Source organism: Vanellus vanellus (assembly GCF_965231255.1).
Source record: "Vanellus vanellus genome assembly, chromosome: 2".
NCBI lineage: Eukaryota > Metazoa > Chordata > Aves > Charadriiformes > Charadriidae > Vanellus > Vanellus vanellus.
In genome coordinates, this window is record NC_138906.1 from 48,233,098 (window position 1) to 48,260,897 (window position 27,800).

A 27,800-nucleotide genomic window follows, 5' to 3' on the forward strand; every position below is an offset into this window, starting at 1 on the left:
AAAAAAGCCCTTCATATTTGATCTCAATATTATTAACAGACTGCCATCTCTTAAAATAAAAAGGAAGAATCAAAAGTCTATAAAAGACATGTTATAGCATCTCAGAAAGAACTACTGAAACTGTAACCATTGTGCTGTCTGACAATATTGATATTTCTAAAGGCTGGACCAAAGCTCATTCCCTGCAAGTGGTGCCCTTGAAGTCCAACAAGATTTCTTATGGGAATGGACATAATGATTTTTTCATTCTACAACATTACTATATACAGGCAAAAGCCACACTCAGACATACAGTCTAATGGTTATGAAGCTTCATTGCTTGCCCCAGTTTATAACTTTTTAACGATCACTAGAAAATATTTTAACATTGCAGGGGTAAGATTACAATACAAATTATTTTTATACTATGGCCACCATATAAAACAGTCCCATATTTGATACTACTTAAAAAAAAAAAAAAATCCTATAAGCTTCATATGGCATCAGTGGATTACAGTACCCAAATATAAAACCTATTCTTTCATCAAACTATTTTGCCAATGGGCAAAACCATTAACCAACCGCTGCAGCTGAAGAGGCGATTCCTTTCAGGTGTATAAGGACCTGTTAAGAACCGTACACCAAATGGATACACCAGTAGTACAAGCTCGACTTACCACCCTTTTCCTTGCTACTCTGCTATACAAGTGGACTGATAAAACCTACCTTGTTCCCGAGTTCATACAACATAAAGAGGAAAAATATTGAAATTCATATGCAGTTATCAGCTCCTCTATACCAGCAAAGAAAAAAAACCTTCATTTAGCATAACAGAGAGCAAAAATCATGAGAAGGTCTGCAAAGAAATGTCACGCTGCTCTTGAGCTCACTTCCTCTTTTGAATGTTAAACTTCGGGCAATGTCTACCTACCCTAAGTTATCCCTGTAATGCAGTCTCCAGTGAAAAGCAGGTAGAGTCTCTAAAAGCAGTCACCCTCAGTCAGGTTTCTTTTTCCAGTGAATTCTGAGACTGTTTTTAAACAAGTCACGTTATTTCATGTGTTGTCTTTTCAGAGAACCCAATTCACAAGAGTATTCCCTGCTTCCAGCAGACACGCTGTAGAACAGTAGATTTCCATTTTCTTTCCAGCTATACTCAAAAAATTTATGTCAAATTAGCGCTGGTTGTTGTTGGTGACCTGAATTCATCCATGGAGAGGGGCAAATCACCTGGTTTTAGGGGTAAATAACCTTCTGTCCTTGTAAAGCAGAACTTGGAAATGCAGGTAAAGAATACTACTCAAAGGAAAAAGCTGAATGCAGGGAGACAGAAAAGGATGAACACTCACATGAACACTGCATGATGAAAAAATGCTTCCTGCTGAAAGCTTGTGTTTTGGCTTTTTCTGATATCCATACCCAATGACAGAGAACACCATCCTGGTGGTGCCACTTTGGCTTCCCAGGACAGCAGAGCTTACCACTAGACCCAAGTTTAAAGAAAGCCGGATGCAAGGCACAAAGTACAGTTGAGGACCTGACACAGGATTAAGCTGATCTCAAACTACAATTAACAGCCCGGTGGCTCTGGCAGCTGAGACTACAGAATTACTGCAGGAACAACGCATATAAAGAAACCCAAGTACCAAACAGGGAAGCTCAAGTGGACTTTATTGTAATTATTAGAATGTACAGGGACATTAGTGCACTGGTTCTTATTTCATTTCTCAGACTCAGCATAGGAGCAGTCAGACACTGAAGTATGTGTACCAGCTCTTTGCTTTTTGCACATTTAGAATGTGTGATGTGGGACGTCTTTAAACCATTTTCTGAAAGATCCCTGAAGAACAATGTAGTCAAAACCAGACTAAATGATTTCTTCATAGACTGCTTGGTATTTCAAGGAAATGCTATAGATACCAAAAATCTTTAATAAAAGAAGTGATTAAGAAGTGCTAACAGGGTGGTAGGATACAGATAACTGCTTTTATCATCACCTTTATAGTATTTAAAGTCCATTCTATTCCATAATCTGGAAACAGTCCTTGAAAACTTCATTATAACACTATTTCTTTATTACAAATATTTACATACTATATATCAGTACAACTTCTATTTCCACACTTTAACGATTCCATCCCTTGATGCAGTTACTATAAACCCTTGCGTGGTCTGGAAAGTTGCGATATCTGTGATAATATCATGATGACCTACAGGGAGAGACTCAGGACCCTTCCGAGGGGTCTCATCAGTGGGCCCCAGTTTTTGCTTGTTTTGAATTTCCTGTACAAAAACAAAGTGAGAAATGTTATTTACAGAAAGGTGAGCAAAGAGGAATTTTCACGCAGATTAGGTTGTCAGAGTAAAAAGCCCCCCAAAAAATCTCTTAAAACAAACCAACCAACCCCCCCCACCCAAACACAAACCTTCCCACCCTTCAATAGTTTTCTTAGGATTACTCCTTGGTTCATGTCTTTTCATCATACACAACCTAAGTCTTAACATGAACTGACATTACAGCTCTCTGGTTAGGGAAAGAATGTTTTTTATTTCTCATATTTATTTCAATGACACTAACTACTATAATGTAATATTCCATTGGGGGGCAGGGGGAAGCTAGAGCAACACATATATCTTAGCTCCCCAGGGGTTTTATAAAAAACTGTTCAATAGCATGAACGCATGAATGTAATTGCTTAAGAACTTCAGATAAAACACTAAAATATCATAGTGCATCGGTAGACCCTCACCGACTTTTTTCAGTCACCTCTGAAGTAGCATTCATTTAGTTGAACCGAAACAAAACATGGTGCTATTCAACAACTAGCAACACTGCCCGTTCCAAAAGTCACTCTTGAGGATGTCATAAAAACTGCAGAGTTCTGCTACCATATTATTTTGGTGCCAATATATCTCATGTTGCCTTGCTAAGACCCTACACTAAAGATATTGCAAAGACTGATCAAAGTCAAAAGTGTTAAAACACTAGGTTTCAATATCCCAAAAGAAACACGAGTCTGGCTTCTGATTTTTTTCTTTTAAAATAACTTCTTCTTAACTGCCTGAAAACACAATGCTGACCCCATCCATAAAAGGTAAGAGATACATAGTTATAATTAAAGCCATCATGTAATTACTATAACCCATGGGGCCATCCAAAAGGCAAGCAGAATAGGTGTCTATCAAACAAAGCAAAATACCTGAACCACCTCTGTGCCCTCAATTATCTTCCTGTAGTAGGAAACAGATGGGCAATTAGAACTTCCGGCAACAACGTATGATCTCTCAGGGTAGGCTAGATCCCAAAACCTAAACACAAAGAAACAAAAAAATCAAGCTGAGATATTCAATTTTATCAGCTTAATGCAGCTGTTTAAAAGCTGTCTTGCTTTTACGATGAAAATGAGTGGGCACAAACGCTATACACTTTCTACACTCAGTGGAAGAGAGTGATGCAGAGAAATCAACATTCATATCAAGCTGACACCAGTTATTGTTTTGTTTCTTGTCATGCAGCCTGTCAAGAACTTTACAGAAGAGTACACGTTGTGTTTCAGAGAAATAACAAGTTTTGCACTACTTTTGCTGAGAACAATTCTCTCAGCTCGCTGATGCTTACTAATGAACACATTTGACTAAGTAAGCTCCAGCATTATCGGTTTGACTTCTTGGAGCTTACTTAGGCAACGCTTGGCAAAATGGAGTACACCAGCGGGGATGGAGGGGAGCGGGTCAATCAAGAAAAGTTGTTAGTTTTATTACCTTATTTTCATGTCCGAGCCTGCTGTCAGTAATATGGGATTACCCGATGCTGGACTACAGTATATTCCGTGGATGCTGTGAGGAGAAGGCTAGTAGGGAAAAGGGATATATAAAAAGTTATCACCAAGAGCTGTTGCCATGCTTCAGAAAGGGAATGCATTCTTTACCACATTCATCCACCCAATTTCCAAATCTTTCTGACAAATGCCAAGTTACTTTAAAGGGCCACATCTTAACATGTTAAGCTGAATTGCTTCCTTACATTTCACAGAGCAATGCAACAGAGTTAACTCTCCATAATGCTCTTTTGGAATCTTGGAAGTCACATTCACAATGATGGCAAATGAGAGGGACTATTTCTAAAAGAATCAGGCAGGCAAATCATGCTGAAAAGCACATGGATGCTCTAATTTTTTATGCTGTGAAGGCATTCAGGGGCAGACACATAACAGAAAACTAGCTTGAATCACAGAGTTCCCTGTGTGCAAAGTGTGTAACTAAAATGAACTCAACCTGCAATCTTTGTAGCATGTACGAATTCAAGTTTAGGTAGATTCTAGATTTGCATTTACAACATTTACAGAAGTAGCTGTGGTTATTTTCGTGCATGTGTTTGTGTTTTAAGAATCATATCCCAGATTGCTCCTTCCCCAATTAACTCCTTGAAGAAGAGCAACTTCATGCTTTAAACTAGCAGTTAATTGTAGTAGAGGCATTATATTACAGAAAGAATGTGCAAAAGAGCAGATGCTTACAGAAGTATGCACAATCCCAGAAACAGCAAGTAAAAGTAAGTACAAGATGGCACATGATGAATTTTGGCTTTGCCCTAATCTTTACAGGCTTTGACCAGCTCACTGCTTTCCTAAGAGCATGACTGGATATAGCAACTGAGTGTTACACGTACATTCCACAAATAGTGGAAGATACCAGTGAAGATTCACGTTACACCGCTGTTTTACAAAGGGGATTTAATTTTGACAGCAAAACAATTATGGAGCCAAAATAAATCCCAGGGCAAGCTCCTGGTGCCAAACTGGCACAGCCATGGAGACGGGTAACTGTCCTGATGCGCAGCATGGAGTCTGAGGTTGTTGTAGCCCTGGCTACACAACAGAAACTGGAAAAGAAAAAGACCAGACCTGCAGTTCTGAAAGAGGCGGAGCACTGCTGGCCCACAAAGTGAAACGTCGATCGCCAGTTTCCATATCCCACATGGAGACTTCATTATTGCCTTGAACAGCTACAGGGAAGATATTGCCAATGCAAAAAATATAAGACAGGTCAGTTGGCTCTTCGCTACCTGTGCTACTGACATGACATAGGGGCTATGACACAGAGACACTTTCCATTTGCTCTCTGCGGCATTTGTGTTAGTCCTGCTTTAGTGGTAAAGCCATGCGTTTTGTTCAGTTTACCACTTGGAAGCGGCTTTGTTACAGTTAAAAGTGCCTAATTTAAGAGTTTAAGTGAAACCTGCTTTAATCTCCAACCCTTTTAAAGAGGTATTAAAACCTCACTTTCCTCCCTAGATAACTTCTCATCCTTCTTGCAGAAGGATGGATGGCCTGTTCACATGGTAATCAGGGACTTTGGAGATTACTCCTGGGCGGGTAAGACAGCAATCCAAAGTTACAGAGTTCAGTAGCTACAATGATGGTCCACACCCATCTTTAGTGTGGGAAGGCAAAGAGTTCTGATCAAGGGATCGTTCACATGCCTGGCAGCCACCTAGCAGGCAAGGACTTTTTAATAATATTCCAAAATGATGAACTTTGTCACACATTTATTCTTTAGCGGGGAGGAAACAAACTAGAAAGCACAGAGAAGCTTGTTTTATTTGTATGTTTTTTCAAGAAATTTGTTTTATCTCCCAGGGTGGTTAATAACTAAAATAAGAAATGAAGCCTACGAAGCAAGTAAAATTGTAAGAAGCAAGTAAAAGAAGCAAGTGAAACTCAAATTACTCTTATTTTACAAAAACTTTATCAATTTTGCTATTGGAGGATTAGTTTAAGCTACTTGTCCATTTCAGAATGTGTTCCTGACACAAACACTTAAAAGTATGTGACAGTACTACATGCAGTGAGGACGAAGCAGCTGCGAGCATACCAGATGAGGAATCCTGGGATATTTTTGAAAGCTCTAATCCGTAGCACAGCTGGGTTAGATTTAAGTGGGAATTAGAATGAGACAACCTTTTGGTCTCTGCTCTACAGAGGCACTGAAGGCAGTGGCAGAATTCCCATCAGCTTCAATGTACGTCATGAATTTGGGTTGTATCTTTTATTACATTTTGTCCTTAAAAAGTGATGTGGCAGACAGCACGCAGGGAGGGACCCTCATGAGAGGGACCCTCATGAGAGCTGTAATACTCAGAAGACGAGAACCGTGAAGGCCGTCTGTCATTTTCATAATGTCTGAACATTATTCACTCCCTTCCCCCCCAACTTTTTTAATTTCAAAAAGAGCCAGGAAGAGCACAGTGGTAGACAACAAGTATGAATGTTCCCTTTTTCCTCTCCTCAAAACAAAGCACAAGAAAAACTACAAGGAAGAAAAAAAAAATCCAACTCCCCCCCAAGTCTTGAAGCAGAAGCTGAAACAGAAGCTCCTTTAATCACAGCCTCTGGCAACTGTGAGGTAAGTTTAAGACATCTTTTACCTGCAATTACCCAGGACTGATAGACAGGATGCATGAGCAGGCGTCGAATTCGGGCCTTGGAAGGATGAGAGTGGCTGGAGATGGGTAACTGAAACCTCATGTCCCAGCAGGCCATGGTACCATTGCTTGTTCCTGATGAGAGAAAGTTCCCCATAGTCAGAGGAATAAATATATGGGGTTTTGCCCATGTCCTTGTGCTCTGTTCCTAGGGAGATGGACTTCAGCCTCAAGTACTTCGAAAGCAGAATACTTCCACAAATAGATCAGGAGGTGTTTCCCTCCTCTTGTTTGAGGAAAGCATATTCTAGTCAAATCAGATCAAGCAAAAGCTTGAGCTATAGTTATTGTAAAAGAAAACCAGAAGTGAGGGGTGAGAAGCTAAGAAGAAATACAGGCTTACCAATACACAGCCAGCATTGGTGTATGTCCACAGCAAATGAGGTTATGAGGCCTAACTTCAAATCATGTTTCAGTGTCCAAGCGTTGCTGCTAGATCGCAAATCCCATCCAACCAGAGACCCATTAACTGTACCGTAAGCCAGTACGGACTGGGCTCCTGAATTGAAGTGATGCATATCTACCACACAGCCATCATCCTTCAGATCCAATGACCTGGGTTAAAAGAACAAACTAATTTAGAAATAAATATGACTCCCTCCAAGTTTAAGACTCCTTCCAATAGCTAATGCTGAGCAGCATTTTCCTTTTCATGTCATTTCTCAAGACATTTGCTAGAAACAACTCCTGATTTTAGTACCACAAATGCTTATTCTCTCTCAAATCTCTCTGCCAATAGGACCTGCAAGTCTTCTACAGGCTAGTAAAACGCTGTCAGCAGCTCTTTGCAAACAAACATAGCTCTGTGCTCTAGGTCTCTCTGTGTGTTTGATATTTCTCTCCCATTCATACTCCATGTTTATCAGATATTCATAAACCCAGAGTTTATGGGCAGGAACACCTCTCTCCATGTTACACTGCCAGCACTTTCAATCACTTACTGTGTGTGCAAGTGGACACCTCATTCAGGCACAACTGCAGCGTATACCAAAAGGGAGACTCTGGTTCGTAGCTTCCATCTCCATTAGATTTGGCTTATTTAATTTTTGAACTTAATCCCAAATAAGAGAGGACATTTGAGACCAATACTTTACTTTTACTTTTGACAGAAAAGAAGTCTTTGAGATGGCTGCTAGATTTGCTGGGGCCTGGACGCGTCCCTCATTCAAGCTGGAAGATTAAGCTGTTGAATCAGTGCCAAATATTTAAACAACTGCTCATATGGAGATAGGTAAGAAAGAGCTAAACCATCCCCAAATAATCCCCTAAGTAGTATCCCATCCCCCATATCTTTGCCACCTTACTCACATTAAAAGCCTGGGAGGAAAAAAAAATAAAAAAATCACAGGCCCGAGGCCAAATCACGTGTACATTTGTAAACATTTATGTAATGACCTGATAAAGTAATTTTGGAGGTTCTTTCAAAGTATTAACATCCTAACAGAGGAGGTAAGAAACTACCAATCCCAGTGCATAAATAAAAGAATTGAGAACTATTCAGACAGACTGTTTCAAGCTCATAGTAAGTCCAGTGACAGAGGAGGCACCAATAACCTAGAGCTATGAATTCTCAGCCCCTGCATGGCTGCCTTTCAACCCTTCTCTGAGAAGCTGGATGAGATCCTGGATTACAGCCTTCCAGTACAGCCTGGGCTCTGCCAGCAGGAAGCCTAGAGCAAATCAAGGGATCTAATCGAGGAATATACTAACAGCTTGAGCTCTGTGGTGAGATTTAACTGCTCTAAGTACATACCTGCTTTGTATTGGATGAATTTTAGGAGATTTCGGGAGCTTTGAAGCTTCAATGCCAAGAAGCTGGATGGCACCGTTATCTGAAGCTATAGCCAAGTAATGTGAGCCTTGGCAGAATGTAAGTGTCTTTACATGTCCTCCAATCCGAGAGTACGTCAAAATTGATCTAAACAGTAGAGAGAGAAGGAGAGGAAAAAAGAGGAACTTTTTTGTGGCATGTTAAAAAAAAATTACTTCTCTCAAACACCTACTTAAACCCAATGACTCTTGAGAGAGCTCTCAAAATAACATTTTCTAAGTGTTCCAATATCAGAAAGCAACATAGCCTAAGTTGCCTCTGCCAGCTTAGCTCCTCATCTTTGAGCCTCTAGGTTATGACAGTCTCCAACTGCAGATGCACACATTTGTCTACCAGTAAAATAAGTGTCTAACCTAGATGCGTATCAAAGTAACATACTGTAGTTACTGTTATTTAACTGACACTGCAGCTCACTACATCTTTTTCAAAGTATTGTGTCCTCTTCTCCCAGATACGTGTCACAGAGACGGTCAGCCCCATACTACCTATGTTTCAACCAGCATCAAACAACTTCCCTGCATCAAGTACCAGCAGATGAGACAGTTGAGCGTAAAGCTAATTTGTTCCTAAAACCTCAGATGGCTTTCAACAGCAGCACCAGAATATATTTATATCTGTATAGAAATGAAATTAAAAGCCTGTAATTACTACAGCTGTGAAGCAGTCCCTTTGCATTTGCTAGCAATTTTTTTCTTTTATTAACTAATTGAAAAAGCAATCTCATATTTTCTAGTTGCATGCAAAGAGGAACATCATTATTGACAGCTCCAGCACACCCACAAGTGATTCATATTTTGTTCCCTGCTCCAGTTTATTTTGCACTCTAAAACAGCAACCCCAAAATCCTACGAGTTTTAAATCTACCTGGTTGTAGTGGTTTTTCCTTCCATTTTTTGGCTGTTCCAGATTTTCACTGTGCCATCATTTGAGCAAGTAGCAAAAATGGAGTGTTCATCAGAGACCCGAATGCGGTTCACCGCAGACTTGTGTTCATGAAGATGAGCTACCAACAATCCTTTGGGACGCCATCCTGCAGGGAAAAACAAAACCATAAACTTTGGTGTTGATTTAATAACTTAATAAGAACATGAAAATCACCCCAATCCCATCCACCAGCAGCTGTATCAGGATACAGTCATTACAGCTGCAAAGCACAGAAGGCACTGAAAACACAGAGCTAGCACATTTTAAATATTAAAGGCAAAAGCCTATTTGCTCAATTCTAAACTAAACCCTATTGACAGGTCTGGGTAAGAGTTTTCTTTTAGATGGGTTCCATGTACATTAAATGAAATTACAAAGAGCCCTTCTTCATAGACTTTGCAGAAATACTGGTGCACAATTCTCCTGCGATCACCCTGTGCAGATTGCCATTTGCAGCACAAAAATCTCATAAATGCCCAAAATGCACATAATGAGCAACACATTTGAACAGACTAAAGTTCCTGGATCATCTGTAGAGTGCATGTGACAGGCTCAGTGTTACACTACATGCTACATTGCCAGCCTAATGTACCTAATAAAATGAAGTAACAGCTCTTCTAAATCCCATAGAAAAATAAATTGAGGACTTGAGCTGCCATGCAATAACTCTTGCCAAGAACTTGTCAACATTTGTTTGATATGTTTCCTCCTCTGAAATAAGCAATGCAGAAGTATCTGGCTGCACTTCTAACACACATCTACTACAGTGAAGGATTAAAAGCAGATGAAGATAATGAAGGATAGACCACAGCAAATTTCAGAAGATGACAGAATCTTTAAATATGAACATTTTTCTTGCACTCACTTGTGTGGCAGAGCAAGTCAGCTGCTTGCATTGGGACACGTTACTTCAGAGGTTGTAAAACTCTCTTCAGAAGACAAACACATGGCCTATCCAAGCTCAGTCAAGGTTAGCTACGTTCAAAATGCTGTCTGGTTCGACCATTTTCCTGATTATGTTCTACTGCTTCCCTTAAATTAACACGGTAGCTGCATATGCCCAGGTGTGTGCATTTATGCTAGATTTACCAAAAGACTTTAGCATCACTGTGTTGATTACTGCAAGGCTAGCTGGTACAGATTCTGCTCCCAACACCTGGAGTTTAAGCACATGAACTGCCATTAGTAGTGGACAGTCAGGAATCTCCTGTGTGAGTAAGACACCCAGCAACAAGTGCATGGAGTGGAGAACACCAGCAGAAAAGGCTGAGAACTAATCTGGGTAAATCCCAATCTCAACATGGGGCTTCAAAATTTAAATTGGGGCCATAGGAAGGTGACTGATTTAAAACCATGTGTTTTCTCCCAGAGTAGCTGCCAGAGCTTTAATTAGGAAACCCCTGGGTGTTGCTCCTTAACGATAAAGAAAAGGGAACAAAAATGTCTCTCCGTCCCCTCTGAAAGAAACAGTATAGAATGGCAACATACACCTTCTCTTTGTGGCTGGGTACTGTGTTGCTGCCACCACTGCTGGCGGGGACAGGCTCCTTTGTAAACAAGGGTAGCTCAAACAACCCACCCCAGTACGGGTGCCACTGGGTAGGAAAACCTGGACAAGAGGTTACAACACTCACAGGATGGTTGAAAATCTGAAGCCACCCCAGGCACATTTCTCACCTCCCAATACAGTGTTTCTCCCCTTGCCCAAACCAAGCTACAGGCTGTTACGGGAGGGCCAGTTATCTGCCATAGACCTGGTTACAAACAACCCACTTCAGAAAACTCACTGGAACAAGGCACACAACCTAAACTTCAGACCAGTGGTTTGGGTCTGTTACTGCAAAAGTAAAGATCTCAGTTCCAGACCCTCTTTCCTAAGTCATGCAGGTATTTTGCCAAATAGGTGTTCTGCGCAGTAGGCCCATTTCCTAAAGTAATAATTACCTCTCTTCTTCATCTTCTGCATTTTTTCCTTGAGATGAGGAAATTTTGACTCTATTTATATTTTTTTTTCTTATTTTGTATAATAACATCAGTGGCCTGTGATTTACCTGGAGGTGGGGGCTTGCTCTCCCACTCAGCATTCTCCATCATCTGTTTGGCAAGTCTCTCTGCATTACACTGTTCTCGCTTCTGCTGGATCAGCTGCTGAAGTTCGGTTTTGCAAGTGGTGATGCGTAACTGGTGTGCAGATGGGGACGCTGTACTGCTCGGTACCTGTATGGTTGCTTTCCTGGGCTGAACAACTGTTCCATCAGATGCCTGTAAGAAATAAGCATGTAAAAATACATGCCTTACGTTCTACACACAGATAAATCCTGCTCTTAAGATTACTGGGTCACACTGAAGAAAAGTGGAAAAATCTTTTTTTATTGACTCAATTAGCAACGAATTAGCTTTAAAAAAGTGGTTGTCGTGCAAACATGAAAATAATTTAAAATAGTGAAAATTATTATTTATAGAAAAGCTTAACCATTCACTTATTCTACCCTGTTTGCCTAGTCTGTTCTGTATCCTATTTGTAAAAACTGCAATGTGCCATGCGCACCTCTTTATGTGATTATTACAGAAGCAGTTATTGCTGTCAAGACTGACAGAATTACAGGTTAGTTCTCAGACAATTATTTGTTCATGTTGGGCTTTAAAAGTAAAAGTGTGAAGTGTTTCCCCCTTAGTTCAGAGTGCACGCTCATTTAAAGCTAGCAGAAGTTAATGTCCAACTAGAAACAGAATAGAAAGAAGTGTTCGGAGTCAAGAGATACCTCCACAGCCTGCAGGGCTCCCACCTGTCCTTCTGTAGCCAGTACTAAGTATTACAGGTACAGGATGTCTAAATGCAGCTATGATGTGATACGTCAGTTCAAAGTTAAAATCATGACACCTCTTCTTTTCCTCACAACATATATCAGGGCATGCAATTTGAGGAAAAGTCTTCCCTGCCAGAACAGCTTACCTAATAACTGGCTAATCTGTAAAGCCCCATCTCTTCATACAAAGCATCTATTTGTTAGCAAAGCTCTTCTGTTCAAGTAACTAAACTTACTTCCATCCTCTCTCTATTTTAAAAGTAAGAACTTGAAAGTCAGCTGCTCTGCTGGAGAAGACAACAGGGAATAGCACCAGTGTAAAACAACCTCCAAACAAAACAAGAACGCCACATCCCTGTAGTCCCACTCCGCTTTAAAACAATTGAATCATTTCAGTTTAAGATGCGACGATAGTGTTTCTCAGCAATACCTGTGGGGAGGATGACAAAGTGGCACAAATGCCAGCTGAAGACTCTGAACGAAGTGGTTTCCCAGCCTGGATGGCTTCAGGATCAGTAGTTTGCCCATGTCCTTTGGGTATTGGCTGGGAGATGTTAGTTGGTTCCAGGGACCCAAACATGCTCTTCCATTCTTCATTTACATTTGAATCTTGCTTTACATGTTTTCTAGCTATAAGCAATTGGGAGGGAAAGAAAAAAAACAACATAATCACAACAACGTTCACTCGGGCTGGTCATTACTTTCAGACTACATGGGAGTCCAGTATTTACATGCCGATTTATTATTTCTATAGTTAACAGAGAAAAACATACTGCTAGGTTGTTTAAGCTAGCTGACAGGGATTTATGAGGCAAATAGAACACACGTGGCAAGTGTTAAGGTGTTTACACCTTAATCCTACAGTTGACTCATGCAATAAATCATTCCAGCACAGGGAAACTATGTGTCTAGAAGGCTGCAGGATTAAACTCCGTATGATAATTTTTTCCTTATGAGAGTTACTCCATTATTGGCATAAGACAGGGATAAATTTGTAATAGCACAGTATGCAAGTCATTGTCAGTGTCAAATACAATGTTTTCCATCACAATTGCAACATCACCTGTAGATTCAAGAATGTTATCTGTAAATAGGAAATTTATTTATTTTCAGCATTCCTCTGGAGTCACTTAAAACTGTAAGATATAGAAAGCAAAATGGAAACATAGGACAAATTACATTTGGACAAAGTCAGTGAAGAAGTTAAAGGCGTTAAGACTGTGCAGGTGGCAGTTTTGGGTGAAGTCAATAAGTTCAAATACAGACTTCATATACTGACTCTTAAATCCTGTGCACTCCTGACTCCACAGGATGCAAAAAACTGAAAAGTCCTGTACTTATGTACTTTCCTTTAAAATGATAAGCAAAATATTTGCAGTCTAGCATCTTAATTCTGTAAATAAGAGAGCAATAGCTACCTGGCTTGCAGATATTTCTGTATTTTTACATTTGAAAACAGAACCTGTCAGTGGCATACAGAGGAGGGCCTTACAAGCTCGACAGAGCAAAGAGGAAGCTCACTGTCTGGAAGAGAAGAATTTTGAGGATACAGAGAACTGGAATAGAGTTAGCAGCAAGTGAATTTCAAAGCTGAACAAGGAAATATAAGAGGTTTTTCAAGCTGAAAGAGGAGCGGACAACGCAGTAAAATGGGGGTGGATGAGCAGCTGAGGAACCCTAAGGTCAAAAAACATGTACTTGGCGGGTGAGCAACAGTTGGCATTCCTCAGTGCCAGCCTGTTTCAGCATCACATCTAGGCCCCAGTTTCCTCCAGGCTCCCTCAAGAAAACATTCTGGATTTTCACAGTTAAAGAGCTCATCACTTCTTGAGAGGAAAAAGAGAGAGCAGAAATGTAGCCTTCATCATTTATACTGTTACCATAGGTCACTAGAGTCCTGTTAGTCACAATCAGCTAAACAATCTGTGCATATTACTACTGCAAATGCAGTCAAACTTATTTAAATACTCTTGGGGCAAAACGTCCCCATCTTCCACTGATGCAGAGAGCATTCCAGCACCTCACATTTCAAACAGCGGCAGTAATTTTCTTATTGCAAATTCAGTGAAGATGGTGATAGTTAAGTAGGCTGAGTTACTGAGAACACTTGCTGAGTAAATTAAAGACTTAATTCTCTGACCCTGAAAGAAAGGCTATACCTTATCTATACAGATCACAAAATATACCAACCACGTTTGTCATCAGGCTCCTGCTTTGTTTTAACAAGATCCACGTGTCTTCCAGTTATTCCCAGAGCTGACAAGTCAATCACCCCTTTCTGACTGCTGTCATGCAGGTGGCTCTGATCCACTATATTGGCTTTAGCTTTATTTGATTTTAACATAAAGTCCTTCAGTGCTAACAGTTTATCTTCTTCCTCCTCAGTCATCCCCTATAGAACAAAGGAAAAGATATTTACTTTTGAACAAGAACATGCATCAAGGTAAGAAGCAGTAAGATTAATGACTGGCTCAGAAGTGGAAGGAGAGAGCACATCCCCAGAATTCAAGACATCAGTCTACCACTCATACAAGACTTTGGGTAAACTGTTGTAGTGCAAGAATATCTTTCCTCCTCAGGAACAGGGCTAGGAATAGTGAAAGGGCAGAACAGCATTTAATATTGGATCACTATTTGCTGCAATCTGCTTTGTTGCCACTTAACCATGCTTACAGCCCACAAGCCATAGGAAAAAAAAAAAAAAAAGAGAAAAAAAAACACACCACCATCACCCCCCCACACACACTCAGCTGCAGTTCTTCCTTTTCCCAGTTCTCACTACTTTGTGTGGGTGATTCTTAGCATTCCCCTCTTCACATATAAGCCTCAACACTTTGCATCTCCCTTCAGCTTTTGCACTGTTACTTGCAGGTCTATCTCTACGACAAATGCATACTCTTCTCTCCAACACAATACACAGCACATATTCTGTAGCGGTTATATCATCACAGATGTGTCAGAAATCTGAGATATACAACTGAAGTCTTTAGAAATTGGATGTATTTGAGAATCCCAAACACAAGGTTTCCCTATTTCTGGCAGATCTTCTCAGAATCTTCCTTAACTTCTGAACAATTTGTCCTACAAGCGTATACAGAAATGAATTAAGTCAATGGTTTGCAGGGTCAGAACCTCAACCTGTGAGTCCCTCAGAGCAGCAACTGCAAGATTGGGGTCTGTAGAGACACACAGAGCCCACAAATCTCAAGCCTGACTTTCAAAATACAAATGAAAAACAATCACTTGTGAAAGTAGCTTCTTCAACAGCTGTGCAATGGCAGGATCCTCTGGGGGTGGGCAGTCAGGGAGAGCACCATTCCTCTTCTTCTGACGCATTTGAAGATGTCGGAAGAGGCTTGTGATATCCTTTGATCTTAAGACATAATCAAATATGGAACGGCTGACAGGCTCTTTAAGTACACTTAGCAGGACTATTTCTTTATCTATCTGCAATTCAAAAAGAGAGACCAGTCAACATAGGGGAGGATGATATCCATATAAACATGGGGAAATCTAGTAGTAAATGCTGTCATCTCATGTCTACAATGTTTGCACTTTTTTTTTTCTAGCCTGAAAGTCAGTAACTGGATGACTGTAAATATTAATATAAAAATCAATCTCTTCCTCTGAAGACACGTTCTATAAACCACTTTCCAGCTCAGTCCTGAAGAGTTGCTTTCAAACTGACAATAACAAAAAATCATGTAAGACAAAAAATTATTGCACGTGATTGTGCCAATAATCTAGATTCAACTTCTCTCCATTCATAAATATATTTCCCCATGTCGGTCAAATCAGATTGTCTCCATTCTCTTTCCCTGTTCTCCCAGCAGTCTCAGAACATTAACTTGGCATTGCTAGATGGGATTAAAAATTCTACTACTTGTACAATGATATTTCAAACTTTGTCTTTGTCCTACATCACCCTATAAAAATACCAACTAGAAGAGCTCTTCCCTTGTGTCAGTCAGATTACTGAGTTTCCTCCTATGTATACAAGGGAATAAGGATGCACAAGCATGTAATTAAGTAATATTCAAAAGCATATTGGGGCATTAGTAAACAGTCATAAGAAACTGATGAGTTAAGGCATAATTTAGAATCGTTAACTGGGGCAGTCCTTATAAAGATTGTTCATTACTATTAAAACAGAAAAAAACCCAAACAAGTTTCTTTTCTCCCAGGTGGCGATTCAATGTCTGTGTCCAGAGAACATGTCTGGACAAAGAGTCTTGTAGGCAATCCAGATTACTTGCAGGCCCAACATTCCTTTGAGTTTATACTTTTATTTTAGTACTTGATCTTTGCAGTTTCAAGTGCAGATCTTAAGATGATGGGGGGAGGGCAAGCCATATTCATGAAAGAGGATCCCAGTTGCAGTCCCACAGTTAAATGGTCAAACCTAATTCGGCCCAAAATTATGGCATAAATGCTTGTATAGTTAGAATACTCAAAATAATTAATGGGAAATGGTGGGGTAGGGACTGCAATCTTTCCTTCACAACAGTGTCAGAAGACCTCATTCCTATAACGTGCTTCTTGTAGCTGACTGTCCACATGAAAAACAACTTCAAAATGAGTCCCAAAGTGAGGACTTCTTTATTCCAGTTTGTTTCACAGCCAACTTTTCGTGCCTTTTACACTCCTATAACTAGCACAATATTGCATGAGTTTGATTGTAAACAAGGCAGAGAAGGGTTTGTTGATTTTTTGTAAAATGTTCTGCAATTTGCAACAAATTTGAGACAACAGTCTTTCAAACACGGAAAGCAATGGCAATTCTGTCAATGTCTGCCAGCAGAGATCAAAAAACTATGTTGCCTCTAACCTTAATTGAAAAAAATAAATCTAATATTCTTATAGGAAAGACTATGGCCAAGACAGGCATAAGAATTATGACTAGTCAAGATATATTCACATTAATATTATTTGGAGTATTACCTGTATTATTGGTTGTGTGATAAAAGGATGGAGGTATGGCATTAGCTTGCAGTAGACATCAGCAATATTCAAATACTGTGCTACCACAGTGATAAATCCCACCGCACCATAACGTATCCAAAGATTAGGATGACACAGGAAAGGTGCTGAAAGAAAATTAGGCTGTTAAAATATATTATTCATATTAAAGAGGGGGCATCATCCTGTATATGGCAGCTCGTGATATCATTTCCTTCCCCTAGAATTACCCGCAAACTGAGCCTTCCCTTCTGCAGAGCAACAAGGTTAAAACACTCGTACTGAGAAATTTATTTCATGGACTTCACTGTGCCTGCTTTGCTTCCTTGCTGTTGCCAAAAAGCACATTTTTCCTATTTACTAATTTCAATCCCTAATTTTCAACTACAGATTTGCAAAGGAGACTAATCCAAAAATAATCTCAACCTTATTCTGGACAATTATGGAGAGTCTCCATACCAGTGATTTATTGTTTTCTTTTTAAGTAAATACTTTATTCCTTTCTTCTTCCTTGAATAGTCACTACTTATATTGTAAGATTATTAGTCTCAGAAGTCCATCTCAGTTATGTGGGTTTTAAGAAGTTGTAATCAAGGGACTGTATCCAGTCATGAAATATAATCACAGGTCATCTGCCCCAAATTTTGAGTGCATTTGAAAAGCCACAACATTAGGAAGAAACACACTACATCTTGAAAGATCAGTTGGTATTTTCTTTTCCATAAACAGCTGGTAAATCTTGGGCGTGTCTAAATTAAACTGATAAACCTGATGAGGAAGGAGAGACCAACTCCATATTCAAGGTTCTATTGAGTTAAATGGTTTTTTGTGGTGTTCGAAATAGGATGAGAAAGGATTGTGTATTATCTGAAGGACTGGATTTCCCCCTTCCTCAAAGGCTGATGGGTAAGAGTTTGCAAGTTATGTGCCTGATCAACTTCCAGAAGTAACCAGGAGTTTTTCTTTATAGGATGTTGGCATGAAGAACAAAGAAAGATCTTAAAGCAGAAAGTTTTTGGATTAAGTGTTGTTTGCTGCTGTCCTATACAAAATCAGAGAAGATGCTTCCAATTTTTTCCACCAAAATTATTAGAGTTCTGAGCATTAACGTGGTCCAACTAGCAATACGCAATTTTGAATTTTGTGTAAATTCTAAAACAGTACTATAGGTTTGCATATTGGACACCTAAGCTGATGGTAAAGCTTTATGTAGTACTAAGATTTCTTTTCTTAACTAGGAAAACAAGGTATTCGCCAGTATTCCAACTTACCGATATCACAAGCAAACTCATAAATATGGGGCTTCTGCAAAAGCCCCAATTGGCACATACAAGTAAGAGCATTGAGGGCTTTATAAATGACAAATTCTTCAGCATCACTGAGACCTTGCTGAAGCAGAGGTTTCAGTATTGATGAGCTTTGCCAGCCAACATAAGCAGCAACACCTGAAACATAAAAAGAACACATAAAAAAGTAGCACTTCCTTGCCTTTCCTCACCTAAGTTTAAAACCACTATCCCACTGAGACATCTCAAAACAGATTATTAGTCATTAGAAAAAAAGCAAGCTGCTTTCCATTCAAAGTTAGAGCAATATTCTGAAAACTGTTTGATAAAAGCAGATCCCTGTGCCCACAGAGGTCCTTCCACATGCCAGGCACAGGTGTCAGCACACATCTGGCCAGCAGAAAACTGAAACAGCAAGGCAAAACCAGCAGTGCTACTAAGGGGTGGGGAGGCAGTGGCTGTATTTGTACATGGAAAGGACAAGTGAGCAATAATGAAAGGTTCCACTAGCAGGTTTTTGTCTTTTAACTTAGTAGTGATTGTAATATGAATATCATTCAAACTCCTGAAAAGACTGAGCTGGATACTGGACTAATTATCAGCAAGGAAAGTCTATAACAGACCTTCACTCAAATGTCTTCCCATCAAAATTGAGATTAAACATAAAGTAGCTTTATCGCTTTTACTCTGATAAGGTAATAATCAGTATACTTGCTCACATATTAATGTTGGGCTTTGCAACCAGTCGCTAAAAGGCAGAGAGGAAGAAATAGCACAGGTAAGAGAAAGTGTAAGACAAAAATATAAATTTTGAACTTTATCCAAATTGTTCCATGGAGGTTTGGAACAGATACTGGGAGAGGAGGAGGAGGAGTTAAAAATATAGGTTGCATGCCTTGACTTTTACATTTAATTGCCTCACATATCTCTACATGCCAGGACACCGTGACCTGTGCTTTGGCTACCCCATTGCTCCTTCTAAACAAATTCTGACAAGTTATTAGCATCACATCTTGGCAGGGTTTGCCAGTACAACATTCTGTGGCTTCCACCCATAATGGAACATGTGCCTACCATAATGGCCCTGCTGAAGGTTTGATCATGCTATTTTTTCTTGCCATGTACCTGAAGTACCATTTTTCCCCCCAGGTACTGCAATGGGAAAGTTTTCATGACCCGCAAATCTTGAGCACTGACTCTCAGCAATAGTCATGTGGAATAATTTCCAACATGCATGGAACATTAGCTATACTTAACAGCTGATGTCGTCACTGGTAAGATTTTTTAAATTGTTATTTTTTCTGAGCTGACAGGAATCTTTAAGTAAAGTTTCAAGACACAAAAAAAAAAATTAAAATTATAATTTTAGCCTATACCAATGCATAGTTTTTATCATATGAACAGGTCTACTGAAGTTAATGGGACCACACACACATGTGAAGTGATGCAATTACTAGGCAGCTTGCAGAAATCTTAGCATTTACTTGTCATAATTTATCTTTTTAAGTTAGTGGCTTTAGCAAAGACTCAAAAAAAAAAAAGTATTTAAAGTATATTTTTTACATTAATCTAACCTGGACTTAAATGTCTCAGTCTCATTTGTATTAAATATTTGGACTAAACAAAAAATATATTTGTATTTACATTGTTTCATCATCACTCCCCACAGAAACATTTACACCCAATAATTCAGCAAAGTCTTTTACTATAAATTACAGAAATCTTTGCAAGGACTTTTCGATGACTGTTAACAGTTTCCAGGATATGCAAAAATTAATTTATTTACATTATTATCTCTCTACTCTGTTCGGCTGTAACCACACACTTACCAACAATGCTGTCAAAGAAAGCTCCTCGAAGATGCCAGTCATTCTTATCATTTAAGAAAGTGATCATGTGAGACAGAAGAACATCGTTGGCTTTCTGACGTCCAAAAAAGACACAGAGGCGTGTTATTCCATTTTCCATCAGCGTTTGTTTCACAATATTCTCTGGGTCACTTAGCAAAGTCACAACTTTCTGCTGGACCATTTCATGCAAGGCTTGCAACTCTGCAAGAGATAGCAGGATGAACATTTGGGTTGGCAAGAAACAGTACGTGCATGGTTACTACATGCTAGTAAAGGAGTTACACTGATCGGTCATCCTGAAGAACACCCAACTCAGTAAGATGGGCAACGCAACAGAACCTCAACAATGCCAACGACTGGCTTACCAAAGACTTCAGACTAAGCATGAGGTGGTGGCAAAATTAAAGAGTACAGAAATAAGAGACATTCTTACCAGATCAATATCTTCTAAACTTGTCATAACTTCAACTAAGAGGATCCAGCTTGTTATATATATAGGTGAAATGCAGATGTGAAGCAGCACCATAATGAGTCAGCAGCAATGTTACAACAGTAAACAAAATGCTGCAAGGCAGTTCTGGTTTGATATGCTTATTTGACTATCAGTTTCAAAATTTGTGAACTGACAACAGGTCAAGAGCATATTTTTAGTTAGGTAGATAGATTGGCTTCATTAAGGATATGGAGAGGAATAAACAATACTTGAAAAAGCGAGTACTTCCAATTTCATTAAATATCAGCAGTTACCCTAATGATACCAGTAAAAAATTTGAAGATGACCTTGCCTGTGGCTTCTACTCTACGATGCAACTAAAAAACCAATGCTATTAAATGGAAATAACAGAATTGTTAATGCACTAGCTATTATTGAAAGCTATACAAGGAAGGTTCTCAAACAAGTAGCATAAAAATTTCAGCTATTGCTGTCCCAGCTTTAGCAGGGGTGATTACCATTTGCCTGCAGTCAGAAGACCAGCTAATTTGCTTTCTATCGTGACTCTATCTGTCAGTCACATGAAAAAGTTGCCTTCTGGGTTCAAACTTCTCATGCTTGGTTTCTAAAAGGGTAAAAAGAATAGAACTATTCAAACTTCTTTTCTCCTTGCATTACTTCTTTCATCTCCAAGCTATTTTGATGGGATAGGCAACAATATTTCTTAGAAATACAGCCCATACGATGGGGCTCCCTCTCTCACTCCTCAGCAATTCTGAGCACCCCATGCCTTATTCAAAGGAACTTGAAGGGGATTTTTCATGTTTGGTTTTGTTTTTTTTTTTTAATGTCTTAACTAGTTGCAGGATGATATAATTGAAACATGTCTTTTTCCCTACCAAATGGAAAGTGTGTGGGATGTTTACCAATTATGCTTAGTCACAGCGTGATCTACTTAGCTCAAAAGAGAAATGTCAGTTTTTAACCACAAAGTCTTCAAGATTTGCCTGGCAATGCTCTGGAAATCTATGCATCACTAAAAGGCAATGGAGCTGACACACAGGTCACTTATTACCATCTCTCCTTCCCAAGGGAAAGAAAAAGAAAAGCTGTCCTTATGATTTTAACTCATTCTCTGTGCTACAGTTACAATAGCACAGATAGCAGTGGTACTGCCCAATGGCATCCATAAATTCAGCATCTCAGGCAAAAAAATAGACAAGAATTGCCAGGCATAAGAACAGAAAAGGAATAACAACTGAAAAACACAGTACTGTGACTATGCTAGAATTTGACAGGTTTTCGAAGCTAACACTGCCTGCCACTTCAATGGAAGCAGCGTTTGAAATACAGCCATGCTTTTGCAGCTGACTTGTTTAAGGGGTTGTGAGTGAAGCTGGATATGCTGGATGCAGCCAGCATCACAGTCAAATACCTTGAGAACTTTTGGAGAAGACAAGTGTGCTCACTTATGTACTTCTTTGTCTTTCACAATGTTCAGAACATAGCTGTCTGTTTCTGCATGAAGCTGTAACGCACACGCTTGACCTTGATTCAGCATCTCAGGCAAAAAAATAGACAAGAATTGCCAGGCATAAGAACAGAAAAGGAATAACAACTGAAGAACACAGTACTGTGACTATGCTAGAATTTGACAGGTTTTCGAAGCTAACACTGCACTGCACAAGATACTGGTCAAGGCAAAACTTTCTTCCCATTTAATAGGAAGGCTAAGCTTTAAAAGATGGGTAAGATCAGTGCTAACTAGGAGTTTTGGCCCATGATTTGCTATTATAAGCAGGCAAGGTAAGTAGAAGTGATATTACCTGTGTCATAGTTATCACTAGGGTGAGATGTTTCATCCATTTCTTCACCATTTGGTTCATTTTCCATATTCAGATTTTTCAGCTGTACTAACTCCAGAAATCTCAGAGCTGTTTCTGCCAACAACGCTATGTTTTCTGCAAAGGAAAACATTTTGGTTAAGAATTGTTCTACTTTGCCAATTTACATCAGCCTGATGATCACCCTGATGAGAGATTATAACCACTGACAATACCCGTCATGATGGGCAAATTGGATTGAAATTACACAACATGCTCTGGTCAACCCAATTCTGTTGACCCTGACCCCAGCGAAGCTACCAAGTACATCAAATCCTACAGTAATTTTGTCATATAAACAAGTGGAAAAATTGTAAGGGTATCAAGTGCAGCAAGTACTAATTTCAGTCTTCTAGAACTAGCCCTAAATGCCACCTAATCTCAGACTAATGACTAAATAACTTGATAGACCTTAAAGGCCAACTAACTTGAATTAACTAACAATGCCCACGTGGTAGACTGCAACAAAACAACGACAAACCACCAGGCCAGGATATGTATCTGAGGGAGTAACAGCAGGGTTACCCTTGAGGGCTGGATTCCACTTTTAGAACATTTGTTCTCATATCTATCCATGCGATTTGGCACCGTTCTGCACTGTTTGGAAGCTGCTGAAGCAACTCAGGTTATATTATATGGGTCAGGCCACTGCTGGCACAGGAATAATCCTGTCGAGGCAGAAGTCCTACTTAAGCAGCCATCCTGAGTGTCATCCAAGACAACAGCAGCATGCCAAAGGAGCCTCTCCACAGCCCTGATCAAATCCTGTAAGTCACCAGTCTGACTTCCAAGAGTAGTGCTATAGTAACACAGTTAACTCGGGTATTAGAATACCTTTATATATTTATTTATTTATTTGAAATTTAAATTGCTTTCTTAAAAGAAAAACTATTTGAAATTAAGACAACTTAATCAGATTTAACCATCTACAGTTCAAATAACCTTTTTAAATTTCAGAAAATATTCTAGCTGTACTCAGTTTGAAAATAAAGTCAAACCACCAAATACAGAGACAACGTCTGTGTAAGCAGATGCAACTGGAGTCTAGGGGTACTGAGACCTGTAGCCTTTTTGCACTTGCAGCAAAGAAGATTGCATTTTGTTTCTTTCATTTCAGCTTATTTAACAAGTTCAGCTTTATGTTAGTTCATTTACAAATTAATTATGAATAGACTATAATTTTACAAGACTTGTGGAGTGTTTTTTCTAATCTACAAATGAAAGTGAGGCATGAAAAAATAGTTCTTTCATGAAGTCCTAAATGTGGAAGATCAAGGTGATCAAAAGCAATTGGTTCTATTCATTAACTATACACTGTCTCCAATAATTAGTTTTATCAGCTTAGTAAACAAAAGAAAAACATCATCTGGGACATTTTCAGCTGAATTCTGCATTTATAACTTTTAAAAAAAATTAATCAAAACCAAACAAAAAACCCCAAACCGCATACTTAAAAATATGCTCGTCATAGCAAGTAAGGGTACATGGCAAATAGTAAATATGGGCATGACGACAAAGCTTCTTCCTGAACCAGGCAGAACTCATATCTGAATAACATACAAAGAAAAAATCTGCTATGGTATAAGCCAGCCTATTACATAGCAAATAATGTAATTTCAGCCCCTGAATATCATATTTCATTTTGTGGGAAAATAACTGAAGCATAGCAACACACTGATGCTTTAAGTTAGTTTCATATTTATTCAGTTCAAACAGGCCACTCTAAGCAAACAATCTGAGCAAATGAAATGTCAATTAAGATAAATTAATAAAAGCAGCAAAGGGTGGGCAAGCTCAGAAAGTCCTGTTCATATACTTAGGTACACAAAGACCACTTGGACAAGTACTTTTTGTTACACTCTTACTTATCCAGGGAATAAAGCCAGGGCTGTGCCCCTGAGCATGAGACTCTAAACTCTGACCCCTACCTTAGCTGTGGGCAGACCTGCTGTGTGCTACATCCAGGCCCTAGCCCAAAGCAGACATGCTCATTCTGCAAGTTGCTTTTACACGCAGGACTACAGAGAAGAATTAATGTTAATTTTTTAAAAAGTTAATTTATCTAGCAGAGAGCAAACACATTTTGTCAACTATTTAAATGTAATTATTTGCTTTGGGTACAGATCTACTCTAGAAACTTATCTGTTAGTATAAGTCAGCTCATTAATTATTAAGTTGCTGCCACCACCTGCACCAGTTAGCTTAAGTGAATACAGGTGTCTTTACCTGCAGTCATTTCTGAGACTTCTGGGGACATTTACTGAAATAGAAACAGCAAGCTATGTGATGGTTTTGAGCAGAGGTGAAAACAGTTAAAGAAATACAGAAAAGCCCAAGACTTGGAGTTTTGACTGGATTTCCTCTTACCCGCATATGCAAGTCTGACGATGGTGGCTTCATCCTGGGCCAAGTGCGCAATGCCTGGCAGAATGTATTCTGGGTAAATGTTAATATCATTGCGTGGCACCTCTTTGACGAGAGCAAGAACTTTAGTTAGTGTCCTCACAGATTCTGCCCTCACCCTGGGTACAGAGTCGTTGCTGAAATGTAACAGATAAGGAGTAATACGATCCAGAAGAATTTCTACACTTAATCGTGGTGCTAAATGAAGAATCAGTTCCAAAGCAGCCAGTTTTGAATCACAGTATTTGAGAGTCTGTAAACAGGAAGTTATCACAGACACTAGAATAACCAGCCCATTCTCTTTTGTCTCTCCCTCGGCTTTCTCTGTGCGATCATGCCCACAGAGATTGTGAATGATGTTGTCCAGATCTTTACGTATGACCAATATACGCTCATCTGCCGACACAAACGTTTCCTTGGCAAACTGGGCCATGTAAGGCTGAAGAAAAGTGTAAAATATTTCAGGAAATGCATTGTTACGTTGCTGTTTCAAATAATCTTCAGCTGCTAAACGTTTATCTGGCTCGCGATGGACCATCTGAGTGACCTTGAGAAAGGCAGAAGTAGGAGGGAGCGGGAGAGAAAGATTAAAGGTTTAGACATGTGTAATAAAAAAAAAAAAAACAAACCCAAACCCAAGCAATGTGTCACCAAAGTAGGTGAAATAGGCTACAAGCAGACCACACAAACGGTTCTAATGCTGTGGTCCATCCTTACCAGTTCTCTGATACTGCGGTCTTCAATTTTGTTTAGGACTTGATCGGGCGAAAAGAGGCCATTTCTGTAAGCCAAAAGCTGAGATAAATCAAACAAGGGCACACCTTCTGTGAAGAGCTCTGCTATAACACAGCCTGGGAAACAACAACAAAAAAAAAAGTCAAAGATGTCAGAGGATTATAAACAGATACTTTAGCTTTGCTTTCTATACAAAGACAAGAACAAACCCTATGCAACTCTTAGCTCAGTTAAAAATAAGGCAAATGAGTTGCCAAATTAACTTGGGGAAAGAAGATAGCATCTCAAGCTCCAAAAACTGGCTTTTACGCCTGATCCCTGAAATATCTCCCAGTATTTTATTTCAAACATGCCAACAGCAGAGGAGTTTGCAATTAGGAAACATGAGGCTGTGACTTCAGCCACCTGCCAGCTGGAAAATACATCACCAGAAAAGGAACCCACATCATTGTCACGTGGAAGAAGAGTGCCAGTAAGTCAGCATGGATCAGGCAGTAGGTCAAAATTACTTTCTGTAAAAGGGCTGCTTAAAGAAATAACCTCTAATTCCACAGTTATGCTGGGAGACAGCATATATTCACTCACACAAGCTCATAAGCACAGTGAAAAACGATTGCCAAGCACTGCCCCCCTTGTTGTGTACATGACACAGATTCTCCTCAAAGGTCCCACTCCTACAGTTTGTTCCCAAGGTTCAGCATCTTGCTTTATCAGTAGAGTGCCCTGGAAGTTTGGCCATAAGAGCAGCTTGTAAAATGAAGTAACCATTACCTTTAAATTCAGATTTTCAATCACTTTAAGAAAAAAAAAAAAAAGGCCAAACTTACAGCTTTCAAACTGCTCAAAACAAGCCCAAGACTCCTCCCATAGTCGGACTCTATCAAGTATTAGCAAGTGAAACTATGACAGGAGCTTACTTAGTTATCCAGCTTCCTGCCTGTGGGGAAAATGAAATAAGAAGAGACTTCTAAAGCCAATATTGCCAAACTGCCCTGAAAGATGGCTCAGTCCCCAGGCAGCTGGGCCTTAGGTGAACCTCTGATTGGTTCCTCCTCTCAGGTCCCATGAGACATATGCTATGCATCCCCAGAACCTCAGCCAAAAGAAGATGATGGTCTGTGGCTTGCAGAACCATCTCTTTCCCAGTGCAGAGTTGAACCATAACAGAACAGTTTGTTATTTCCCTCTTCAGATAACATGGCAATGAGCTTCAGTTATGGAGCTTACTGTATTGTGTCTGTACTTTTTCTGTGAATGAAAAGTTTGGGGTTGGGTCTTACGCTTAAAATAAGCAAGGTTTTCCACATGCTGTTCTCTAAGCCCACTGTTAAAAAAAAAAAAAAAAAAAAAAAGAACAAACTAAAACTCAAATACGATTTTCTGCACCCCAACACGCAATCATAAACAACACCCTCATCTCTCCTGATGGCTCCAGGTACCTGCAGAAAAGATATCCATTGCACGTTTTAACTCTCCTCTTGTTCGCTGATTGCTATTTGCCAAGTCTACCAAAGGAGTCGAAGGGTCCCGCATGTTTTCCAGCTCCGTAGCAAACATACTGCCATCGACAAAGCGCTCAGGAGCAATGTAACACGTTCTCCTCCGTGACGTGTCAAAGAAATAATTGAAGTCAGCGGGATTGTCTTCAGGAAGATAAGTTGGTTTAAAACTGGCAAAGTCAGTTAGAAGGACCCAGTTCCAGCTGGTCACCATGATGTTCTCCGTTTTAATGTCCCCGTGGCGGACTCCCGATTTGTGCGCTTGGTCCACCGCAGTCAGGATCTGGAAAGCGATCCACCTTTTTTCAATGTTGTTCAGGAATGGCCTGGTACTGATTCGATCATAAAGGTTGTCCCGTACATACTGCCTGAAAAGCATGGCGGCCTTTTCGGACAGGGTGGCTTTCTGGAAGGGAAGGCAGTTCTGCGCCGAGTGTAACCTTATCTTCAGCTCCTCCAGCTCCTGCTTGTAGCTGGTCAGGGGTAAGGTCGGATCCTGGATGGCAAACACCTTCACCACCACCAGCCCCTCGCGGTGCTTGGCTCGGGCCACCTTGAAGAAGCGAGTGCTCCCCAGGCTCTTGTCGTATTCGAAGTCGTGGATGTCTGAGAAGTAGCTGTCCACCGAGAGGATCTGCGAGGGGGCGATGCCAGCCAGCTGGTTCCCCATGGCGCCACCTCCTCCCGGCCGCCGCCACCGCACCGGGGCTTCTCCCGCCTCAGCCTG

General features: G+C 39.9%; 1 protein-coding gene across 1 annotated transcript; it reads right to left on the reverse strand.

Moving 5' to 3' along the window:
• Window positions 1-1,633: 1,633 nt before the first annotated feature.
• Window positions 1,634-27,800, reverse strand: PIK3R4 (phosphoinositide-3-kinase regulatory subunit 4). The gene is made up of 19 exons (XM_082499419.1): window positions 27,014-27,800; window positions 25,557-25,690; window positions 24,804-25,386; window positions 22,380-22,514; window positions 20,100-20,321; window positions 18,256-18,429; window positions 16,967-17,112; window positions 15,269-15,472; window positions 14,216-14,417; window positions 12,456-12,655; window positions 11,270-11,480; window positions 9,159-9,324; window positions 8,217-8,381; window positions 6,807-7,018; window positions 6,407-6,538; window positions 4,884-4,984; window positions 3,742-3,830; window positions 3,180-3,288; window positions 1,634-2,262 (listed from the first exon to the last, which is right to left on the reverse strand). Exons 1-19 carry the CDS (start codon window positions 27,741-27,743, stop codon window positions 2,092-2,094), a joined length of 4,086 nt encoding a protein of 1,361 aa, XP_082355545.1. The 5' UTR covers window positions 27,744-27,800; the 3' UTR covers window positions 1,634-2,091.

Coding starts and splice junctions, on each gene's coding strand:
- PIK3R4 (XM_082499419.1), bottom strand. CDS start 27,743: ATGGGGAACCAGCTGGCTGGCATCGCCCCCTCGCAGATCCTCTCGGTG. Junction 25,387..25,556: donor ACCGCAGTATCAGAGAACTG/GTAAGGATGGAC, acceptor GCCTTTCTCAAG/GTCACTCAGATGGTCCATCG. Junction 18,430..20,099: donor TTTCTTTGACAGCATTGTTG/GTAAGTGTGTGG, acceptor TTTATGTTTCAG/GTGTTGCTGCTTATGTTGGC.